This window comes from Eurypyga helias, unplaced genomic scaffold (genome assembly GCF_000690775.1).
Source record: "Eurypyga helias isolate BGI_N326 unplaced genomic scaffold, ASM69077v1 scaffold34490, whole genome shotgun sequence".
Classification (NCBI taxonomy): domain Eukaryota; kingdom Metazoa; phylum Chordata; class Aves; order Eurypygiformes; family Eurypygidae; genus Eurypyga; species Eurypyga helias.
The window spans coordinates 8,611-28,710 of NW_010226857.1; the positions used below are offsets into that span (position 1 = coordinate 8,611).

The 20,100-nt window shown below is 40.5% G+C and overlaps 1 protein-coding gene across 1 annotated transcript; it reads right to left on the minus strand.

Moving 5' to 3' along the window:
* Nucleotides 1-763: 763 nt before the first annotated feature.
* RAB32 (RAB32, member RAS oncogene family) lies at nt 764-20,097 on the minus strand (the record flags this gene model as incomplete). Its single annotated transcript, XM_010154751.1, has 3 exons — nt 764-1,275; nt 3,753-4,030; nt 19,893-20,097. Coding segments are annotated over 3 exons (633 nt in total), but the record flags the coding sequence as incomplete, so codon positions are not given.
* Nucleotides 20,098-20,100: the final 3 nt, after the last annotated feature.

Genomic DNA, 20,100 nt, shown 5'->3' on the forward strand with positions numbered 1-20,100 from the left:
GAAATACACCAGTTAGAAGAAGGAAACATAAGTATCTCAGTATACAGAGTTACAAACGGGTAAGCCAGTTCATTAGCTGTGAGCAGTCAGAAGAATGCAGCACTGTTCTAACATCGAACAAGTCAAAGCTGGGGGTTGGGTTCGGTTGTGGGGGTTTTTTTTGGTTTGTTGTTTTTTTTTTTTAATAGGCTAGCAGTAACCAGCTAAGCTATGTCCTTCAAGACCTCTCTCCTACCTCATGGTATTCAGAACCATTTCAAGAGATAAGGAAAAAGTTCATTATCACAGGACAGTGAGACATTTACCATTGGCACTCTTGGTAAAGCTCTCAGTGTTAGTGCATGAAAAAAGTTACTGGACATTTATTTGTGGATGTGCATATAGGTAAGATTACTATAACTATGTGCCAGCAGTACAACTGTATTCAGTAATGTGTTTCATATTTAAAGTATTAGCTGAAAAATATTCTGCCTTCAATGGCTGGAGATGCGTTTTTGTTAGTCTCTCTATAGCCATTTCCCCTGTTAAGTAATCATCTACCCATCTTGTTCTTAGTGGTAAAAAACATCGACTTCACTCAGTCCTAGTGAACACACTAAGAAAGATAGCTCCCCATTTGTCACTGGTCCCTTCCAGATATGTGATGTCTTGATCCAGGAGACCTAGCAATGAGACAGATCCTCATGGGGGGGTTAATAAGTATGGACAAGTGCATAGGTGAGAAGTCAGGCTAAAGCGGGACATTAATGGTGACAAAAGTTTACAGTCAAGGTGCAAGTGTCTATTCAGCTAAAACCATAAGTGAGCAATATTTGGAATGTAGCATATGTCCTAGAAGAAAACTAGACAGAGGAATGTTGTTCTTTGTTCCTTTTCAGGAGTGTAAACACTACCTTATGTTCTCAAGTAATACGACACTAATCAGACTTGGATACAGTCACTTAAGCAAGTGGAGTGATAACTCACAAGGTACCAACAAGAATATGTAAACACCCACAAGAATCACCTATTCATATAATACCAGACACCCCCTATGGATTGTCACAATGCAGCACCATAGCAGCAGATTGATTTAAGGAACAGTCTTGCTGCTCATCCCATCACGTTTACTGAAGAGTGGTAGCATTAGCAGCACTGTGATTTACTCTCTGCTTTCAATGGGTCCAGGTCCAGTTTTGGTTTCCCCACATCGTTCTCTTCATTAGGAAAGGTTTTGTAGTTGGCAAGGATGTTTTCCACCAAGAATCGAGCAGCTTCGTCTATGTTGATGTTGTCCTAAAAAAAAGTTGAAAGCGAAGTACTTAGTGGTTGTTTTGTTTGGGATTCTTGGTTTGGTTGTTGGTTTGTTGGGGTTTTTTTGTGTTGTTTTGTTTTTAAAATAGTGATGCATTCAGATTAGAAACTGACCAAATACAAAGAAACACTCTTTACAGACTTCATCAGCATGACAAACAGCTTAGGTGCACCAGGTCATTGCTCATACACTTGCTTGCTGGAAAAAAAGTTAGTCACGCATATTACAAATAGGATACTTTAACCTAGGATGCAGTCAGGGGATAATCACCACCTGCATTTGGAAGACTCAAATGCTAAACTGCATTTCTGCATCAGGAAAGGTAGCAGACAGTTACACTGTCCACAGTAGTGTTCCACCTTTTGGGGCCTTTTTCTGCTTCTACTGAAGTTTGAATGCACTTACTTGTGTGAAGAGGACCTTTTCTCTATCAGCCTCAAAACCCCAGCTAAATCAGGGTGTCTCATCAGCCACTCTAAATTTTCTTGTGCAAGTACCTTAACATGCACTCTAAAGAAGGTGTGTTTACAGGATACCCTGATGAAATAGAGCTCTAGGTATCTTAGTAACTGAGGGACCAAGCTGGCCAATGCCAAAGGGCCTTTGGCCACAGCTTTCAGCTGGTTTGGCCATCTGTTAGCTCACCACAGGATTGCCACACTTGGCATCACTTGTCTTTGTTTTCAAGGGACATACCCTATCAGTACACTCTTCAGTCTCTACAATTGTAGATCTAAACTCTACATGAGCAAGGTTAGATCATGAGAGCATTTGACCCATCACTACAGCACTTCACAGGCTTGTGGCTGTCAGCCACAAACTGCTTCAGCAGTTAGCAGATAAGCACTTTGCCCTGCCCAGAGTGGAAGATGACTCCTCATTTTATTGTAAGGATGTTCATAAGGTATTTTTATGAATATTTGTACTCTCTGGAATTCTTCTGCTGTTAATATTCTCCCTAATCCACAGGGAGTGGGACCTATATTATTGGTGACTCGATTGAAGATTCAAGTATCAGTTTTAGCAGAAAGGCAAAAGCATATATCAGGATATTTAAGTGGGCAGGACTTAAAACCATGAACTGATTTGGTACGCTTAGAAAACAAGCAAGCTGTCCTGAATTTTTGCTAAGCTATTTTAACCACCTCTAAAGAGTCCTAGGCTAGTCAATTCATAACTGAATTAGTACTAATATTGACTGGACTACTCTGCACCAAAAGCTTTGGTTTACATTGTTGTGCCTTATATACCACCTAAATGCAAACTGTCACTACACTTACACATTAGTTTTTGTTCCAATGCTACTTGCATTTATTTGTAACTCCTGCTGAAGTTTATGTATAGCAGAGTTATGGACAGGTGAAGATTCAGGGAAGACCTAACCCAAAGCAGAATCTTGGGGTTTTTTTGTTGGTGTGGTAGTTTGGTTCCCCCCCTCCCCAACCCCTCGAGTAAAGAGCCTTTAGTAACAGATGGGTGGGTTTGGAAATTATTTGCTCAAATGCAAACAAATTAGCTTATTTAACTAATTCCTGTCACTGTGTACCCTTCTTCCTTATTTTAGAAGTGATCAGGAAGAGGCTTGTTACTTATTTCTTATCATATTCTTCCCTGTAGACTTTTTATTAAGAGTTGTCTTAAGTATCACTTTGTGCCAGTTCACGAGCAACAGATAAAGGAAGTAGGCAAGCCAAGGAAAAAGAGGGACTTTGAGCTTACCACATAAAGGAGTCATTAACCATACAAGTAATGTGATCTGTCAGCCACAATGTTTTAATGACAGAAGAATCTTTCATTTTAAGGATCAATTGGGGTTTAGGGAATTGTTGGATTCCACTTTCAACGCAGTTACCACAAGCTTATCTGTGCATTGACCAAGTCTGTAGACAAAAACTGTACAATATATGAAGTTACTCCAAGGTAGCTGTTTGAATAAAGTAGCTATCTTAGCTTAAGTTAATACACAGAGTAAGCAGTTTTTCTCCAATTCAGTCTTGACACTGCCCAATAAAATAGGGAAGTACTTTACTGACATCATCCTTTGGGCGGGTAGTAATAAGTGAGAAAACAGCTTGTTTACTGCTGGAGTATTACTACCTCCTACATGCAACAGTAAAGACACAACTGAAGTTTAGAAACCTGCACCTAAAGATTATTTGTATCTTTTGGACAGTTTGATCAGAAGTACTAACATCTGAAGAATGACATTCACCTTGACACATGCAAGCAAAAAAGTTTATTGAACTCTGTTAATTAAGTTTTCCACTTAGTTTTAAGGTTCTCTGAATTTAAGATGCAGTTCTAATCTAAATTAAATACGCTGCTAGTCTTCCAAATCTTGCTGGAGACTTGACTGTCACTTCCTACACTTGATGATTTTCTTCCCCACATGAATATACTCATCCATTCTTATCCCAATACTTAGAAGAGTTAAAATACATTTCATCTGTATGCTCACCTTGGCAGAGGTTTCAAACCATCCAACAAAGCCACCTTCTCTGCAGAACTGGTCCATTTGCGAGGGATTCTGGCTGCCATCTTTCTTCTGGTCACACTTGTTTGCAAGAAGAACTGCAGGGATGGGGCTGCCATTAGGAAGTAGTACTTTACTGTCCAAATCATGCTTCCATTTTGAAACAGCCTCAAAGGTGGAGCCTCTTGTGACATCGAAGACCACAAAAGCACCAACTGCCTCTTTGTAGTATACTCTGGTCATATTTCCAAAGCGCTCCTGGCCTGAAAGACAGCGAGAGTATATTTAAGCATGAACTGTTGTCAGTGTAAATGGGCTTCTATACCAGGTTAATACATAGGAATTTGACATTTGGGTCTAGTCATCTAGTTCATAGAACATTGACTCTTCTATCCTACGTTACCTCATATGTAACAACCATTATGCGTATCACACAAGTAGAACCAGTTTGCCATCCCAACTACCACTCAGGGTTGGGTTTTTGGTGTTTTGGTTACTTTTGACTTATTTGTTGAGTAGCAATGCCTAAGAAAATTACCATCACAGCTATATACCAATTCTTTCCTCATAAAAGCTTCTGTAAGATTTAGGATATAACCCTAATCACTTCAGCTAGAGACTTAAGCATATCCAGAGAATGTTTCTGGAGGGTAAGCAACAAGGGTTTCTACAAGCTCCAAGGCTAACAGCCTTCAAACCATCTTCCTCAGAAGTCACCTTATTATAGATTTTTTTCCTTAGGGCCAGGGTCAAAAGAAGCTAGTTTAACAGTTCTAGCTAAACCTGTTATCTTTGACTTCATAGTCGAAATCTTATCTGGGTTCATTTCTAACTGTGGGAGTTCTACTGCAATCCCAGGATTTGATAGAAGATGACCAGAATAGTCAAAGTAGAGTTATTCACAAAAACAGTCACACAAGCCAATGGTCACCAAATATAGTCAGCTAAAGTCTTCTCTTATTAAATACAACTACTGTAGTCAGTATACTTCAAATGGAGAATTAGAGTACCAGTTACATTTCTGTTTGGAAGGTCACACCATCATACTGTGTTTGTACCAGAGTAGACTTAGTCAAGTGCAAGCATGTTGCTTGGGAAGTTCATGCTACTAAAAAACTTTCTGCTTTATTCAGAAGTCTTTATTGGGAAAAATAGTCCCTGCACTTTATAATTCAGTTTTACAGTGTATCATCACTTCAGCTTTTAGCATTTAGTAAATAAGCAGTTTTACAATAGATAAAGTAAGAATTTTAATTGGAACATAGTTACCCTCTGTTTATAAACTTTCAAGTCTGCCTTTGATTAACAAGAACAGTCACAAGAACTGCGTATTATCATATTCTCAGAAAGAGCTGGAAATTCATTAGGTGAAAGAACTTGACAAGGGATCCTGTTTAGCAGCATGCTTTTCTAGCTCAATTGCCTCATTTTAATGTCAGTACTTCAGTGTACCGATTAGCTCATTCCCAACAGACACTTTCAGAAAAGGTTGACTATTGCCAGAAATTGCCAGAAAGCAGCAGCAGCTACAGTGAAGTTCCAGAGAACTAGAAGTCTCTATAAAAAGAGGACTATTTCTGGTTGTTCAACTTCAAAGTATGATGCTGCATAAAACAGCATCCCTAGTCAGCATATTCTGAGGAATGGAAATTACACATTAATTTCTTCACTACCAGTTCATTATCTCCTGTGTGAGAACAGGACACATGCAAAAGGGAAGCTCAAGTTTTAAAGCAGCATTTATGTTGTGAACTTTCAGGCCAACAAGCCAGGCACCAAGCTGTATCTCAGTGACTGTGTGAGTGGAAGAGGCACATTGCTGACACAAGCCTCCTAACAGTGCAGACAGAACTTGTATACAAGGAACTCAAATTGTCTCCCTAAGCCTTTCCAGGCTGGATTATTATGCTTTAAACATGGGTTTGGTATAGCCTTACTCCAAATTCTTGTACCATGTGCCCACTGTTTTCATTAATCAAAGACCAGCAGGAAAGAATTGGGCCAGAAGGCTTTTACTACTTCTGCAAATCAAGCATGCCACATCTAAAAAAGCATCACCTTTAGACTGTGGGAATTTTCATTTTTAAATGGAGCTGCATGGGATCAAATTTAGCTACATTAAACCAGTTGCTACATATTACACTACACAAGCTAGGAGAAGCTCCTCCTTCTCAGCTTCCCCATTTGTTTAGCTGTCAGTCTCACCATCAATTCTTGTTACATGTGAACACCTCTTAATGCGTTAAAGCCCCAGGTCTTGTGTCCAAGTCAGGCAGTATATCCACTGGCACCATAGGATTGGCCCACAAAACAGTAATTTCAAGGTCTACAGAGCTCTCTACTAGCTTCCATCTTCTACAGAAAGATTTCTTCAGGTTTGGTCCTGAAATGGACACCATTTGCTATTATTTACATGAGACTGCATGTGAATCTTCCTTTAGTCCTCCTTATTCAGTCACAGGAGGAGATCTGTGGGGATTTCAGTCTTTTCAATTAAGGCTGTAAGTTTTTGGGAAAACTTGATAGACATAAGAAAATTAAGTTGTATTGATTAGCTGCAGAAAAGGTTGCTAGACTGTTACCAGCAAGGAACAGGATCATCAAATCAACATTTGAGTTGGAAGGGACCTTAAGGATCATCTAGTTCCAACCCCCCTGCCATGGAAAGGGACACCTTCTACTAGACCAGGTTGCTCAAAGCCTCATCCAGCCTGGCCTTGAACACTTCCAGGGATGGGGCATCCACAACTTCTCTGGGCAACCTGTGCCAGTGCCTCACCACCCTCTCCATGAAGAACTTCTTCCTGATACCCAATCTACATCTCCCCGCTTTCAATTTAACCCCGTTCCCCCTTGTCCTGTCACTACAGGCCCTTGTAAAAAGTCCCCCCCAGCCCCCTTGTAGCCCCTTCAGGTACTGGAAGGTGCTATAAGGCCTCCCCGGAGCCTTCTCTTCTCCAGGCTGAACAAGCCCAACTCTCTCAGCCTGTCCCCCTAGCAGAGGTGCTCCAGCCCTCTGAGCATCTTTGTGGCCTCCTCCAGACTCGCTCCAGCTGGTCTATATCCTTCTGATGTTGGGGGGCCCAGAGCTGGACACAGTACTCCAGGTGGGGGTCTCACAAGAGCAGAGGAGAACCACCTCCTTCAAACTTCTGGCCACACCTCTCTGGATACAGCCCAGGATATGGTTAGCTCGTATATCAAGTATACTCAGATATCAAAACTAAGTTTTTCAGAAATTGTGGAAAAGGTTAATCAGACAGTTATTTCTTATAACTGTGCATAATGTATGTAAACATGGCTGTCAGATACCACAGTGAAGGGCACTACCCTTGACTGAATCCCTTCCTGCCTACTTCTCATGCGCCAGTACGGCCCAGACTAGTTGAAGTTTTAACACCACAGTAACTCCTTTCCCTGTTGCTAAAGCCCAGATATGCTATACCAGAAAGGCAATGACAGTCTTGTAGCAGAGCAGCAGACTAGCCAGATCCCTTCATGGGGTCCTGATCAGGACAGAGGCCACTGCAAGTGGACTTGTGCTAACTGACAGATTCAGGAGCTCTGGGATAATACAGAAGCCAAGGTTAGCTTTTTTCATTGTGTGAGAAGACAACAGTTCTAATAGGAATGTCAGCCTGCACCAAGCTGTACTTTACTTTGTAGTCTACAGCAGTCCCTTAAGGCATGGCCTTCAGCTGTCCAGAACACTCATTTAAGTATTATTTCTAGCCAACTTTATTGATAGAAAGATTAGGAAGATTTGATACCCCTTACCCCTAAAAAGGTACCCAAGCTCAACACTGCTGTAGTATTACAGGCTAATGCCTTTCTACAGATCAAATACACTCCAGTACAACTGCTGTCCTTTTCTGAAGTAGCTCAAACTCCAAAACAGTTTATTGCAGAGCTGCTTTCACCTCTGGAATTTACATCCACTAACAATAGCTCCAACCTGCATATTAGCTTATGACTGCTCTTCCATCCTGTCTGGAGGTCTAATGAGGATGGATATATTATTTTTATTCCACAGAAAGAATTCAGAAGCAATAACATGACCTGCCTAAGAGGGAAGAGTTTTGTTGTAGTAAAGGTATACGACGTGAGGCAGCAAGATACTTAAGTATAAAATAAGTAGACTTCCTTTACAATTCTGTTATTACTGACAATGCACATGCTTTAGGCTGAGCTTCTTTTACGGGATTCAGAGCATTCCAGACAGCCTTTTCAAAATTTAACAGGACTTTCAGGCAAAGCTTTTGCAAGTGCTTTTCTGCTTGCAAAAAAAAAAATCATACAGAAAAAGCAAACTGTAGAGCACACCACTTTTCCAAAGTTTGGAGTGTGAACATTATTCTCTATTTAGGTTATTAAAACTAAATCGACTCAATTTTTGCCATGCTCAGTTCAGCCTGGGGTTTGTTATTCCTTTTCCTCTGTCCAGCAGAATTTTTGCTGTAGTCATTTTGCCATGTGTGAGAGTAGTGTTGAGCTGTACCAAAAGTGGACCATAACTCCAGAGGAATAAAAAAGGCTAAAAGTGATCAGATGAAACTAGACTTGAATTCTCCAGCATGTATAATCATAGAAAGAAGACAACAGGAAAATTACTTGCTTACCTCAGCAGTATGGAACGACATCAGAGGATTCTGGTAGTTCTAGTGCCTTGACATAAACCTGATGGTACCACAAATTTATCTTTTCTCTGTGCTTTAGGGGTTCAAGTTGCAGATGATGGGCTATGCTACAGGGCAGTCAAGAGTCATCAGAGGTTTTGTTTGGAGGTATGGAAGTGGCTGCATGCAATGCAAAGTTCTGCATTCTCTAACCACAAAGTTTTCACATCTAAATGACTCTGCACATATTGTCACCATTTTTTCCAGTAATTGCAACAGTGTTAAGTGAAATACTTGCATAAAGTCATACATCAGGAACTAATAGTTCCCTGAAGCTGCACCACAGGAATGAAGTTTTAAACTAAACTATAGCAGAGCTTGGGAACTATTACTGCTTCCCAGTTTACAATATGACAGGAGTAAACAATAAGTTTAAAAACATGAAAAACATTATAGCCAGGTCTGACATTATGAGCTTTGTCTTTGCCCTTTGCTTCATTGCAAAAAAATAAGTTATCATAAGATTCAGACACTGCCAACCCTACCTTGAAGTACTTTAAAGAGTTTCTACAGCAATCTTTCTCAGTGTAAGAAATAAACAAGAGTCCTGTTTATCACAGCCGTGTGACTTATTATAGCAGTTCTTTCTTTTAGTTAGGAGTTACCCTACACTCCTACTGTTACTTTTGCTCTTAATTCCTCCTATGTGATGGGAATTGGGGCTAAAAAGCAAGCATACAAATGACTGCCAAATATACATGATACTGAGTTTGTCAGGATTCCATCTCCCACACTACTTACCATACCTAGAAGTCTTAATATGTCATTTATATGAACTAACAGAAACCTACCCAAGGAGGGTAGAATAAGGAAGCTTCCTCAGCTACATTTTTTTTGCTGTGAAGTTAAATTCTGGTCTCTCTCTCTCAGTTCCAACAGTATAGCCTTAGTTCTCCTACCTGGTAAAAACCTAAGCTTAGTCTGTTCTGAAGCCACACAACTCAGAAGCCAGAGTTGTATTAGTTGCATTTAAACATCTACATCTCATCTGGTGTAGTCTATTGATAGACAACTGGATAAATTCTAGCTTCTCTTTCAGAAGAGACTAGCAGTTCTGACATCCTCCAAACATTGTCAATAACATGAGAAAGATGACCAAGACTTATAAAAGCCTGACAACTAGAAGAGTGATGGAACAAATAGTTTATTCTCTTGAAGTAATGTTAGTTTAAGTCATCTTTGACAGGCTAATCACCTTAATGGGTGTCCAGAGCCCAAAATTTGATTTTAACAAGTTTGACAGTTCCACATCAAATAATCTTGGAGATGCGCAGTTTAGTCTAAAGTCATCTACAAGTGAATGCACAACTGGCAGTAGAGTTTTATTCCAAAGTTGTTTGATGCTAACCTGAAGACCATGGCAATGAAGTTTTGCAGTTTTTCCTGGACCAAATAATACAGAGCTGTCAAGTCTGATAAACAGCAAAAAGTCCTCAGTTCATTAATAAAGGCAAGCAGCTCTTGATAACATTGTCCTTAAGAATGCTGAAACTCAGTGTTCATTTAGCTTAAAAGGCAGTTTAAGTTCAACAGAGAGAAGGCATATACCATACAGGATAAGTCTAATCTACAAAACCAAGCCAAAAAGCTATCCAGCAATACCCCAGTAGTGAACAAAGTGATCAAGTGACCTAGTGAATCAAATTAAGAGGTCAAAATGCATAGAAGTAGAATAGTGTGTTCCAGTTATTCTGCTGTTCTTTCAGCAGGCATGACACACTGCAGTAAACTCAGGCATCACAGGATGCATATTAAGGTATAGTGAATGGTTGTAATAAGTCAATTAGAGAAGGGTTCTCAGATCAACTATTTACCATGACCACTAACTGTCAGTATTAGTCACACCAAAATTTAAGAAGCATCATTAGTGACAACCAGACTAACTCTAACTTGACTGCCAACACCATGACTCTTAGGTCCTTGCTATCAACTACTGATATTTTTAGTCAGTGTGCAAGCAGTGACACTATTTAGATTTCAGCACCGAACTCTACAAAGTACTTGTTTCAGACAATCTCCTGGACCATAAAACATTTGTGTTTTTATTCATCTAGAGAGGAATTAAAAAAAAAAAAATCAACAATTCACAGTAAGTGAAAGCCCTTCTTTCCAGTCTTCCTTCTGCCAACAGAAGGCCTAACGAGCACTCTTCCCAGCTCCACTAGTGCTGCTTTACAAAATCTCCAATTTTACAAATTCTCCAGCTCCCTGAATTTCTAGGATCAGGCTTTCACATACTAACATCAAGAAACATCTGACTGGCAGGTCCTTATTTACAATTCCACATCTCGGCAAAGTTCACATCATTAGCTTCAATCTGCTACACTGAATATGCCATCCAAACTAGTCGGGCATGCAGCCCAATCCTCTCATTGAGTTAAAATCACTGTCCACTTCAAAACTCACCTAAAGCTCCTAAAAGAGGAGCCACTAGCAAGAATAGACTTCCATTTGGATACCTGTTGGTCCTACAGCTGGATGTTTGGCATAATATAGCAAATATCCAGAATTGCCTTGAGGATGCATCTCCCAGTTCTCCAGACATCTAATGTACATTTTAGCATTACCTGGGTCAGGTGTGACTGAAGCTGCTTTTTAGCCAGATATATCAATGTGCTACTGGCAAGCTACCACTGCTGACAGCATTCCTCCCTCTCCCCAAACCAGCACAGCTTGTCCGAGACTGTCTTACCCAATTAGATTGAATGTGTTATTCAGCAAGAAGTAGGTTAACCAAACCACTATCAATATTACAGGACATGCTCAAGTGTGTCTGCTTTTTCACGTGGGTAGCAGCCATAGATTGAGAGTAGACAGTTAGCTAGCTGGTGTTAAACCACAACAGACAGACTCTGTGATGGGCAGTGCTACATGTCTCTCCACGCTTCATTCTCACCCATTTAAGCTATTAGTGAAAAGCTGCCAAGGTTATAAACCACAATGTTGAACTATACTAGCAGCTCCAGCAGATATTAGAAACCTGTAAGAGTTAAAAAAAAAGAGGCAGGTCTAGCCTGACTTACTTTTCACCATTGTGGAAGTAATATTTGGTATTTGCGGTTCTGGTGACAAACACCAAGAGGTTAAAAAGCAAGAATTACAGGAATACTATATCTTCCTGTATTTTACAGAACTAGAAGCAGTTTCAGTGACTGCAGCTTGTCTAGATTCTAATAGAAAAAAGCAGTCTCAGATGAGTAAGTGAATTGCTGGTGTCCTTCCTTACTAAAGGTTGTGTGGGAAGGTTAACTGACCATTGGATGGACTTCTTCCCAACAGTAACTGTCCCAAACCCTTTAGAAGAACAGTCTTCAGGGAAAAGGTAACCAGCCAGTTAATCCTTGTTCAGCTGACTCCCACTTTACCATAAGAGATGATCTTTGGTACCCTGGTTATGTCTGTCTGTCTTAGACAACAGCAGGGTGCACAGGAAGCAGTTCTGTTGAGCAAGACTGCCAGGGACCTCACATCCACCGTATACAATACATACAGTACATACGAGAGATATGCCCTGTAGTCACTGAGGAGTCACTGAAGAATACCATTCAGGTGCAGCCATGTTTTGTTTATTTAGATGATTATATAATATGTTTTCACTTGGTTTTAGCAGTCACTATTTCATTCTGAAATAGTAGTTTGCTCTAAAGTTTCATTGCACAAAGCCAGATCTAAGCTAATAATTTTTTTAGCTACCTGAATTTTCAACATCAGTGAGTAGTCTTTCCATTCACTGTTTGCTATTGTTGTACTTAATTCTAAAGCAGGACAGTCCTGCTTGATACCAGTGAGACCACGAGAGCACTGACATGCAAGTACTCCGAAGCTAGACACCCAATTTCCATCAGGAACACTGACTACATCCATCATCCTAATAGAAAAAAAATACACCATTCTCTTTCACAAAGATAGAAAGGCTTCCTCAAACAATTGCACAACTCTCACACGGAATTTTACAGCAAGACCAAAACTTTTCATTGCTGCCTGTAGACTTGGGCTAATGTAACGATTTAAGATTGTCTAAACTCACTTTAACAGCCTACCAGCTTGCCTTTAAGAAGTTTAAAGGCAATACGCTGCACTTATGGTTCAACTGACTTTATCTAGCATCATGTTTATTTTATGTAAAAACATGACAGTCATGTTTGCATACAAAAGTTTCACCTGTTTTGCTTGCATCTTTGATAAACAGGAAATTAACAAAAGAGGAAGTCCATGACTCATCACTAGATTTCCATCCCCAGAAAAGTGGAGTTCAACCAAGCTAAAATGATTTCTAACTAGCTGTCAAATGCAGTGTGTATGGAAAAACTTGCCTTGCATTAGTGTTCAGAGAAAGTTGACACAGTCCAGACAGCACCAGCAACAGCATGGACTGGTATTTCCTACTTTGCTTTAACTAGACTTAAACAAGTATCTGCCAGAGTTAAGCGATTTTCATGTCTGACACCCTTTAATCCATCTCCTTTGATGTACTGTCATGCAGCCAGAGCTGTACTATTTATTTGACAGTGATGCTGCATGGCACTACAGCACTTCACAACACACAGGAGAACAATTCTAAAGTCAGTTTGTCTCAAGAAAAACTTTATCACGAGACTGAAAAAATGTTAATCTCTAAAATGGTCAATGTGTCATGGAACATTTTGTGTGATTGGAATTTTCTATCAAACAGCTGCCACTTTGCACTACCCAGCACTCTAGCCTGGGAGCATTTAAAGAACAAGTTCCCATAAACTGTTGGTAGTAACACTCAGAGGCTGCTTTTTAATCTGTTGTTTGAAAAGCTTCTAAAATCCATACAATAAGGAATATTGGTTTTCATTTGCTGCTGATCTAGAAGCCACTGCTACTGGAAGTTTGCTATGTTTTCTCTACACAGAGATAAGATAATTAGTTCTAAACAAGCTCTCTAAACCCCAAAAATCTCATCATTTTCAAAGCATCATCTTACTACCCGATCTACTTTTGTTCTGAATCTCCATAGCCAGATGAGAACTTGAAACATCAAGCTACCTGTGGTAGCTTAAGAAGCATGTTGTGCTTTGTAGTCACTGCTTGCTGCTGATCTTGCTAGCTTTCACACTTGCAAGAATTTCACAAGCATTATTATGCTGTCATATGAAAATATAAATTCCCTTACTGCAAATCACTGCCTTCTAACATGGCATACAACACTTCAGAACTTCTGAAGTGGGTGTTTGGAGGGAAGAGTTTCCAACAGACTGCAAAAAGCAAGGTAGTGGTTACTGTCGGAGTTCAAGGAAGGTGTTTCCAACAGCTGTAAGACTAAATCCCAGAAGCCTTCCTCATTACCGAAGGGAAGAAACTTATTTTGTACAGCATATTGAAGCCTTTTTTGGCACCAGGGAGCTAAGATTATGTTATTTCCTGGATTTCATAAGACAGGTAACTAGTTTTGAACAACCCCTTTACAGTACTTGCCAACTCAAATTGTGCTTGTGTACGTGCACTTCAGTGACCTCCTGTCCTGGTGTGCGCATTAAGAAAGCAAACTGGCAAGAGTCAAAGTAGAGATGTAAATAAGGTGAAGACATCAACACTGAAGCCGCAACACTGATACAAGGAGAGTTGATAAAGGTCGATTTACATTCATGTAAACTCCATACATTGAGACAAAAATACATATTTAATGTTGTCTACATGAGTTTGTCCCTAAAGGGTAATGCACTTGACTTGTCGAGCCAGCCTTATTTCCAACTACTTGAGTCAGTATTACATGAAGGGCAAGAATTTAGCCAATATTTGCATCAAAAAAGTTTATGATCAATAGAAGTTGATGATTTCTGCAAAGATTTCTAGTTTGTTCTATAATTTGACCCAAACATTAGTTACATTGTATGACATGTACTATTTTTCGTCCTGTCTGCTGTATTGCACATAAGAATTCGGGTATCATTTCCCTTTAAAGTAGTTTTTCCCCTGGCCATTTGATGGCTACCCATCCATCCTTTATTCTCTGTATCAGTGTTAGGGAAGTACTTTTATTGTGATCTTGTAGAAAGCACACAGCTTCTGAGCAACAGCTATACATGACATGAACCTTATATATTTGAAAGTAAGGCTGAAGCTCCATCTATTCTGTAGTGATAAGAGGCTCTAGCACTAAGTGCACTCCCATTGGTAATGGAAGAGTACCTGCAAGATCAATACATCAAACTTTCTTTCAAGCATGTACAAGATCAGGTGGTCTTTAAGATCACATCTTTAACCCTATTTCTTGTAGGGGGCCTAGAAAAGCCTATGTAGAAATTGTAAGCTCATTTCCAAGGTACTCAGTTTCAGTTAAATAGTAAATTGAGACAGATGTTCCTTAACTGAACAGCCGTCTTGCATAATCAAAATTACCATACTATCCTGCCTTACAACACCAACTTCAAGAGAGTAACATTTCCCATATGCTTAAGGAATTCCACCAGCACACCAGGTTTAAGTTTAGTTCAAAATAACATACACAGTACTTTGAATCAGCATAGCACTAAGCAAAAGAACCTTCACCAACATGAACGATTCAGTATCTCACTGGTAAGAGAAGGAAATGCTTTCATCAGAAAGGCCAATAACCATACCTTGGTTGATAGCATTTCATAAAAAAATTACTTAAATAGAAGAATTCAGGGGAAAAAAAAAAAGAAAGCATGCTGGCATCCAGAGTCTGTATTCAGAGATATCTGAAGGCTGGAGACACACCAAAAAAACAAGTTTAACATGTTCAGTGCTCATTTGGATTCTTAGCTGTAGAGCTCCAAGTACAGCAAGTCATTCTCAACTGAAAGCTCCTAACTAATTTGGCTGTTCAGAAGAGTCACAAGAAAGGACTCCCACACAAGATTTCCCACAGAGGGGTGGTTTCTAGAAGTAAACGCTTAAGACAGTATTCAAAACCTTTCAACATGAGCAGGCCTTCTACTTTCCCACCCTCAAACTTTATCTGCTAGCCTTGCGTGTTTCCAGCCAACATAACCCTTAAGGTTTTTTTCGCATTTGAGATTTATGCGATTTAAATGTGTGCAAGCAGGAAACATTCAGAAATCATAGGTCTTCCAAATCTTTTTTGTCAGTCCAGATTTAATCACATAAAAGATTCTCCAACCCTGACTAGGAGTTTTCTGACCTGCCTCCACTGTTACCAGAATGACAGTGCTGCCCTCTCCACCTAAAGGCAGCTGCTGCTGAAACCTCCCTCACCAAACTAGGAAATAACCTCAGATCACTTATCAGAACTCTTGAGGTCCAGGTTCTGCACCCACTTCTGATGCAGTTATGTGCACATTTTTCACTCTTCCTTCCTCATCATAATCATGAGGCACCTTTATAAGAGTGAGGACAATCACAGTTGGGGGCAGGTTAGGCCTGGATTCTGTTGCCTCCACCCTACGCTCACTTGTGTAGAGCATGTTTAGAATACCAAAGTACAATCATACCTCTTCTGTTTGGCCAATTTCATAGCCATGCTCTGAAGTACTGCTTTAACTGGAAGTTTTAATAAACACTTTTGCGAAGAAATTCTAATAAAATACAGCAAGAAGAGTGCTATTACACCAAAGTTAATGCATAATTGCTCAGTCAAAGCTTTACAAACAAGTTTGTCTACCAGCTGTCATTAGTGACGTTCTTCAGGAGAAGCCAAGCTCAAATGGTCATCTACCTTTTACCACCCCTGCCCTCCAGATAGCTGCAGGTTCCAACAGGCTGATGTTAGTAAGGAACAGTCAATGTGTTCATAAAGCAGCAGCTAACACTATTTAGTTGGTCATCTTATTTGAGCAAAGCAAAAGTTTTTTACGACAGAGAAAGTCCTTAAAGTCCTAAAGATATCTGACTTACATCAATGTGCTATATCCATCTCCTACACTACATTGTGGTCACTGCAGCATACTCAGTAAAGAACAGCATGCTTGTCAAGTAGGAATCTAGTATATTGAAAGAGACTTTAAAGCACTTCCCTATCATTAAGATTCCTTTGTTTTGTATCTCTTTACCACAATGACTCATTGTTATCTTGTATTTATTTTGCCAATTATTTATGTCCTTTGATCAAGGGGGTTAACCTGGTTCTAACACTTCCAGAATTAATGCAGGAAGATAGATTTATCATAACTCCACCTGACAAGATAAAAAACAAGAGTAATGCCTAAGGGCAGCTAATGTTTAGAAGTTTTGCTCCTGTATGAACATGCATATAATCTGTTCATCTTCTTTCAGAATACTTCATGCTGCAACCAAGATAATCTGACAGTGACTGATCACTCTTACTCCCAAACTTTTTCATCTCCATTATTCAAGCTACAACCTGTGCCTAAAAACTAAAATTCCTGAGTATTTCTGGAATACACAACTCCAAGCACAACAGTACCCCTTCTCCCCCCCTTCACTGTTTAACACCTGCTCTCCTTTGATTCTGCTGCAGGAATTTGCATTACTTTGTACCTTAGAAGGCAGCTATTTTCACCAGGGGAAAAAAGCATAGCCAGTGTAACATTGTCATGCTCGATTTGTTAGAATTATCTAATCACTTAAAAACTCAGGTAGCAAAAGAAAGTGAAGTCACTCTGGAGCCTGCTGCATTGCAATACACAGCACAACCTTCATTTTGGCAACAATCACACCAGAAGCCAGCACAGTATCTGCATTATAATCTTTACCTGATGACTGAATGACATGGTTAGTTCTCATCATTGATTAGGTACAGAAGCTTAGATTGAAGCATCCAGCTCTGAGGAAAGCTTTTTATAATGAAGCTCTTAAGCACAAGCTTTGATCTAATGAAAAATAACATGCCTTACTATGCTTCAGGGTTAGGCTTTAATTCAGAAGCCTTTTTAAATGCATCAGAATCAATTCAGAATGTCAGCACCATATTGCTTGCAGGGAAGTCACATGTAACATTACTTACCCTAAGATTTAGATCATTTCAAGACATCTAAAGCTGTTTGTCTGCACACACCAGTAGAAAAAAATTATCTACATGAGCTGTTGAAAGCCAGAAGACAGTTGGGCTGATGAGTTAAAAGGGAATGACTATCACATGCTCAGATACTTTGTTACACACTTCAATAAAGTGCTTTAGGGAATATGCATTATGACTATATAGAAGCCATCTTCAACCTGGTTCTCCAACTACTAATTTCTATATAAACTTGTTAACATCCTCAAGTATTCAGAAATATTCACGAGCATAGACAGACAGCTGCAGGACACATTCCCAGGTTGAGGATTTTAGCAATTTTAAGATCATGGAACAACTATGATGGATACATGGATACTAAAATCCCCTTTATTTTAATGATTAACGCTTAACTAAGATGTCAAGTTCTATAGGAGTCTGAACTATTACTCTCACACTGGCTAAGAACAGCCCAAACAAAAATCACTGAGACTATTAGTTCTCTTCTTGGTCTTGTTTTCTGACCAGGGAAGAACCCCCAGCCCCTTGGAAACAGAATAGCTTCAACTGCAAGCTCAGACATAAGAGTTTGGAGTGCAAGTTACAAGAGAGTTGTATTTTTCTTTTTATTTTTGCTAGGGAAGACTAGTCAGGAGTGTCATATGAAAGTACACCACGTTGTAAAATAGCAAAGGTATTTCAGTGACAGGAAAAAAACCCGCAACTCTTCAAACTATAAGCAATATTAGTAAAAACCTCCAGGGGTTTATCAGCAGCTCTTAATTCAGTCTTCACCCAGCAGTGTCCAAGATACACTAAGGGCAATAATTAAGAGTGGAAAATTCTGTCTTCTAGATCTTTAAATGAATGCATAGGTGTATTGCTAGGACCTCCCCTAATGTAAATATGTTCTCTCCAAACTTCGTTGCAAGTTACAACAAAGTTTCTGCCTAGCCTGTTGAAGCAGATCGCTTTGGCAAGGCCGACGCCAGTCTCAGAAACCAAGGGCTGAGGAGAAGTTAAACACGAGTGTGGCAACTTGCCAAACCCCAGGATCCTGATAGTCTCTCCTCTTCAATCTTTGGAACCCCAGGCTTGCTAAAATATGTCCAGTAGCAGCCTGTACTGATACTGCTGATTGATTTACAGGAAGTTAAAACTGACCCATAAAAGGAACACTGAAGACAAAGCTTGCCAACATTTTACTTGCTCTCCAAAACAGCAATTAGAAAATATTTTCGTTTGCCCTATCGGCCAGCAGCAGAAAGATCTATCATGTGTTTTAGCATATGGCAATAAGCAGCAGCTTTTCAGTATGAGGATTCATATTTGAAATTTTTTAAGATAACCTTTAGGGCAGCAAGTCCAGAAGCTGATGTACAGCTTGTCCGTCAGCAGCCACATGTCACACTTCATCTTTCCCGAGCTTCCACTTGATAAAGCTTAAAGTTCACAGAAACAGTAAGTACCAGCTGCCATCCTATTATCTCCCAGCAGCATAAGTTTAAACAGCAGCATCTGTAATAAAGTCTACTTTTTCATATCCAAGGAGATACTCTGAACACAGTGAGGAGGCTTGAAGAGAACCGCAGGTTAATACCTGGGCTGCACACAGAGCTAGAAATGCAATACCACCTTGAGGTGATTAAAGAGTTGAGGGGAAAGCCTTCTTACGACGCCATAGCAAATGAGAGTTTGTTCCATGGCATTTAACACCACAGCATAAGCAAAGCTGACCATAGTTGGTATACAACTTGAGTCTTCAAAACAGAGGCGCTGAAGAGTTTGGAATTATATCTAGGAAAGGAATGACGTGTAGCTTGGACAAGTGAACAGGCCGTTCCTGCTGCTGTGTGCTCAAAGTACCTTTTTGATACACAAACCCACGAGCTGAAGGCAGAGCTAAGCATAACACAAGTCCTATACTCCCTCACTCCACACTGCAGGGACACAAGTTACTTCTAAATTAAGCAGGTGACACCAAACATGCAAAGTTTGATCACAGTTCCTTTGAGGAAAATTTCAGCTATTTGAGTTTACCTGTAAAGTGTACTTACTAAACATAACCTCCTTGGAAAAGATACTCATTTCCTCTCGAAGTGCTACAGAGCCGTAAGTGTGAATGGATTTAAGCCGCAGTCATAACCAAGGCCACAAGCACCCGGGCGAGCGGGTCAGGAGGAGCAGTAGGAGCAGGAACCCCCCGGGAGTCTCGGAGCCAGCAAGCACAGCAAAGCAGGGTTTTGGGGACTGCCGTGAAACCCTGAGGCAAGCCAAGAGCCCCACAACACCAACGCACACAGCCTATAAAAAGCCAAGAACTTCACTCCCGTATCAAGACCTCCCTCTGTGTATGCCTCGAACGCAGTCAAGGGGGGTTGCAAGGTAACGGGGAGAAAGGGAGAAACCAGAAGACGGGCTTCACAGCCCAAATACACCTTCCTCTGCAAAGGCCTGGCCCCCGGACCCCACAGCCAGCCGCGTCCACAGGCCTCTGCCCCCTCGGGGCTTGCCCAGCAGAGACGCCCGCTCCCGGGCCCTTACCTGCTATATCCCAGAGCTGCAACCGCACCAGGGTCCTGCTGTCCCAGTTGATGACTTTGAGCGCGAAATCCACCCCGATAGTGGCCCGGTAGTGCTGGGAGAAGAGCTGGTGCACGTACCGCTTGATAATGCTGGTTTTACCCACGCCCAGCTCCCCGATCACCAGCACCTTGAAGAGATGCTCCCGGCACTCCGGCACGCCGGAGCC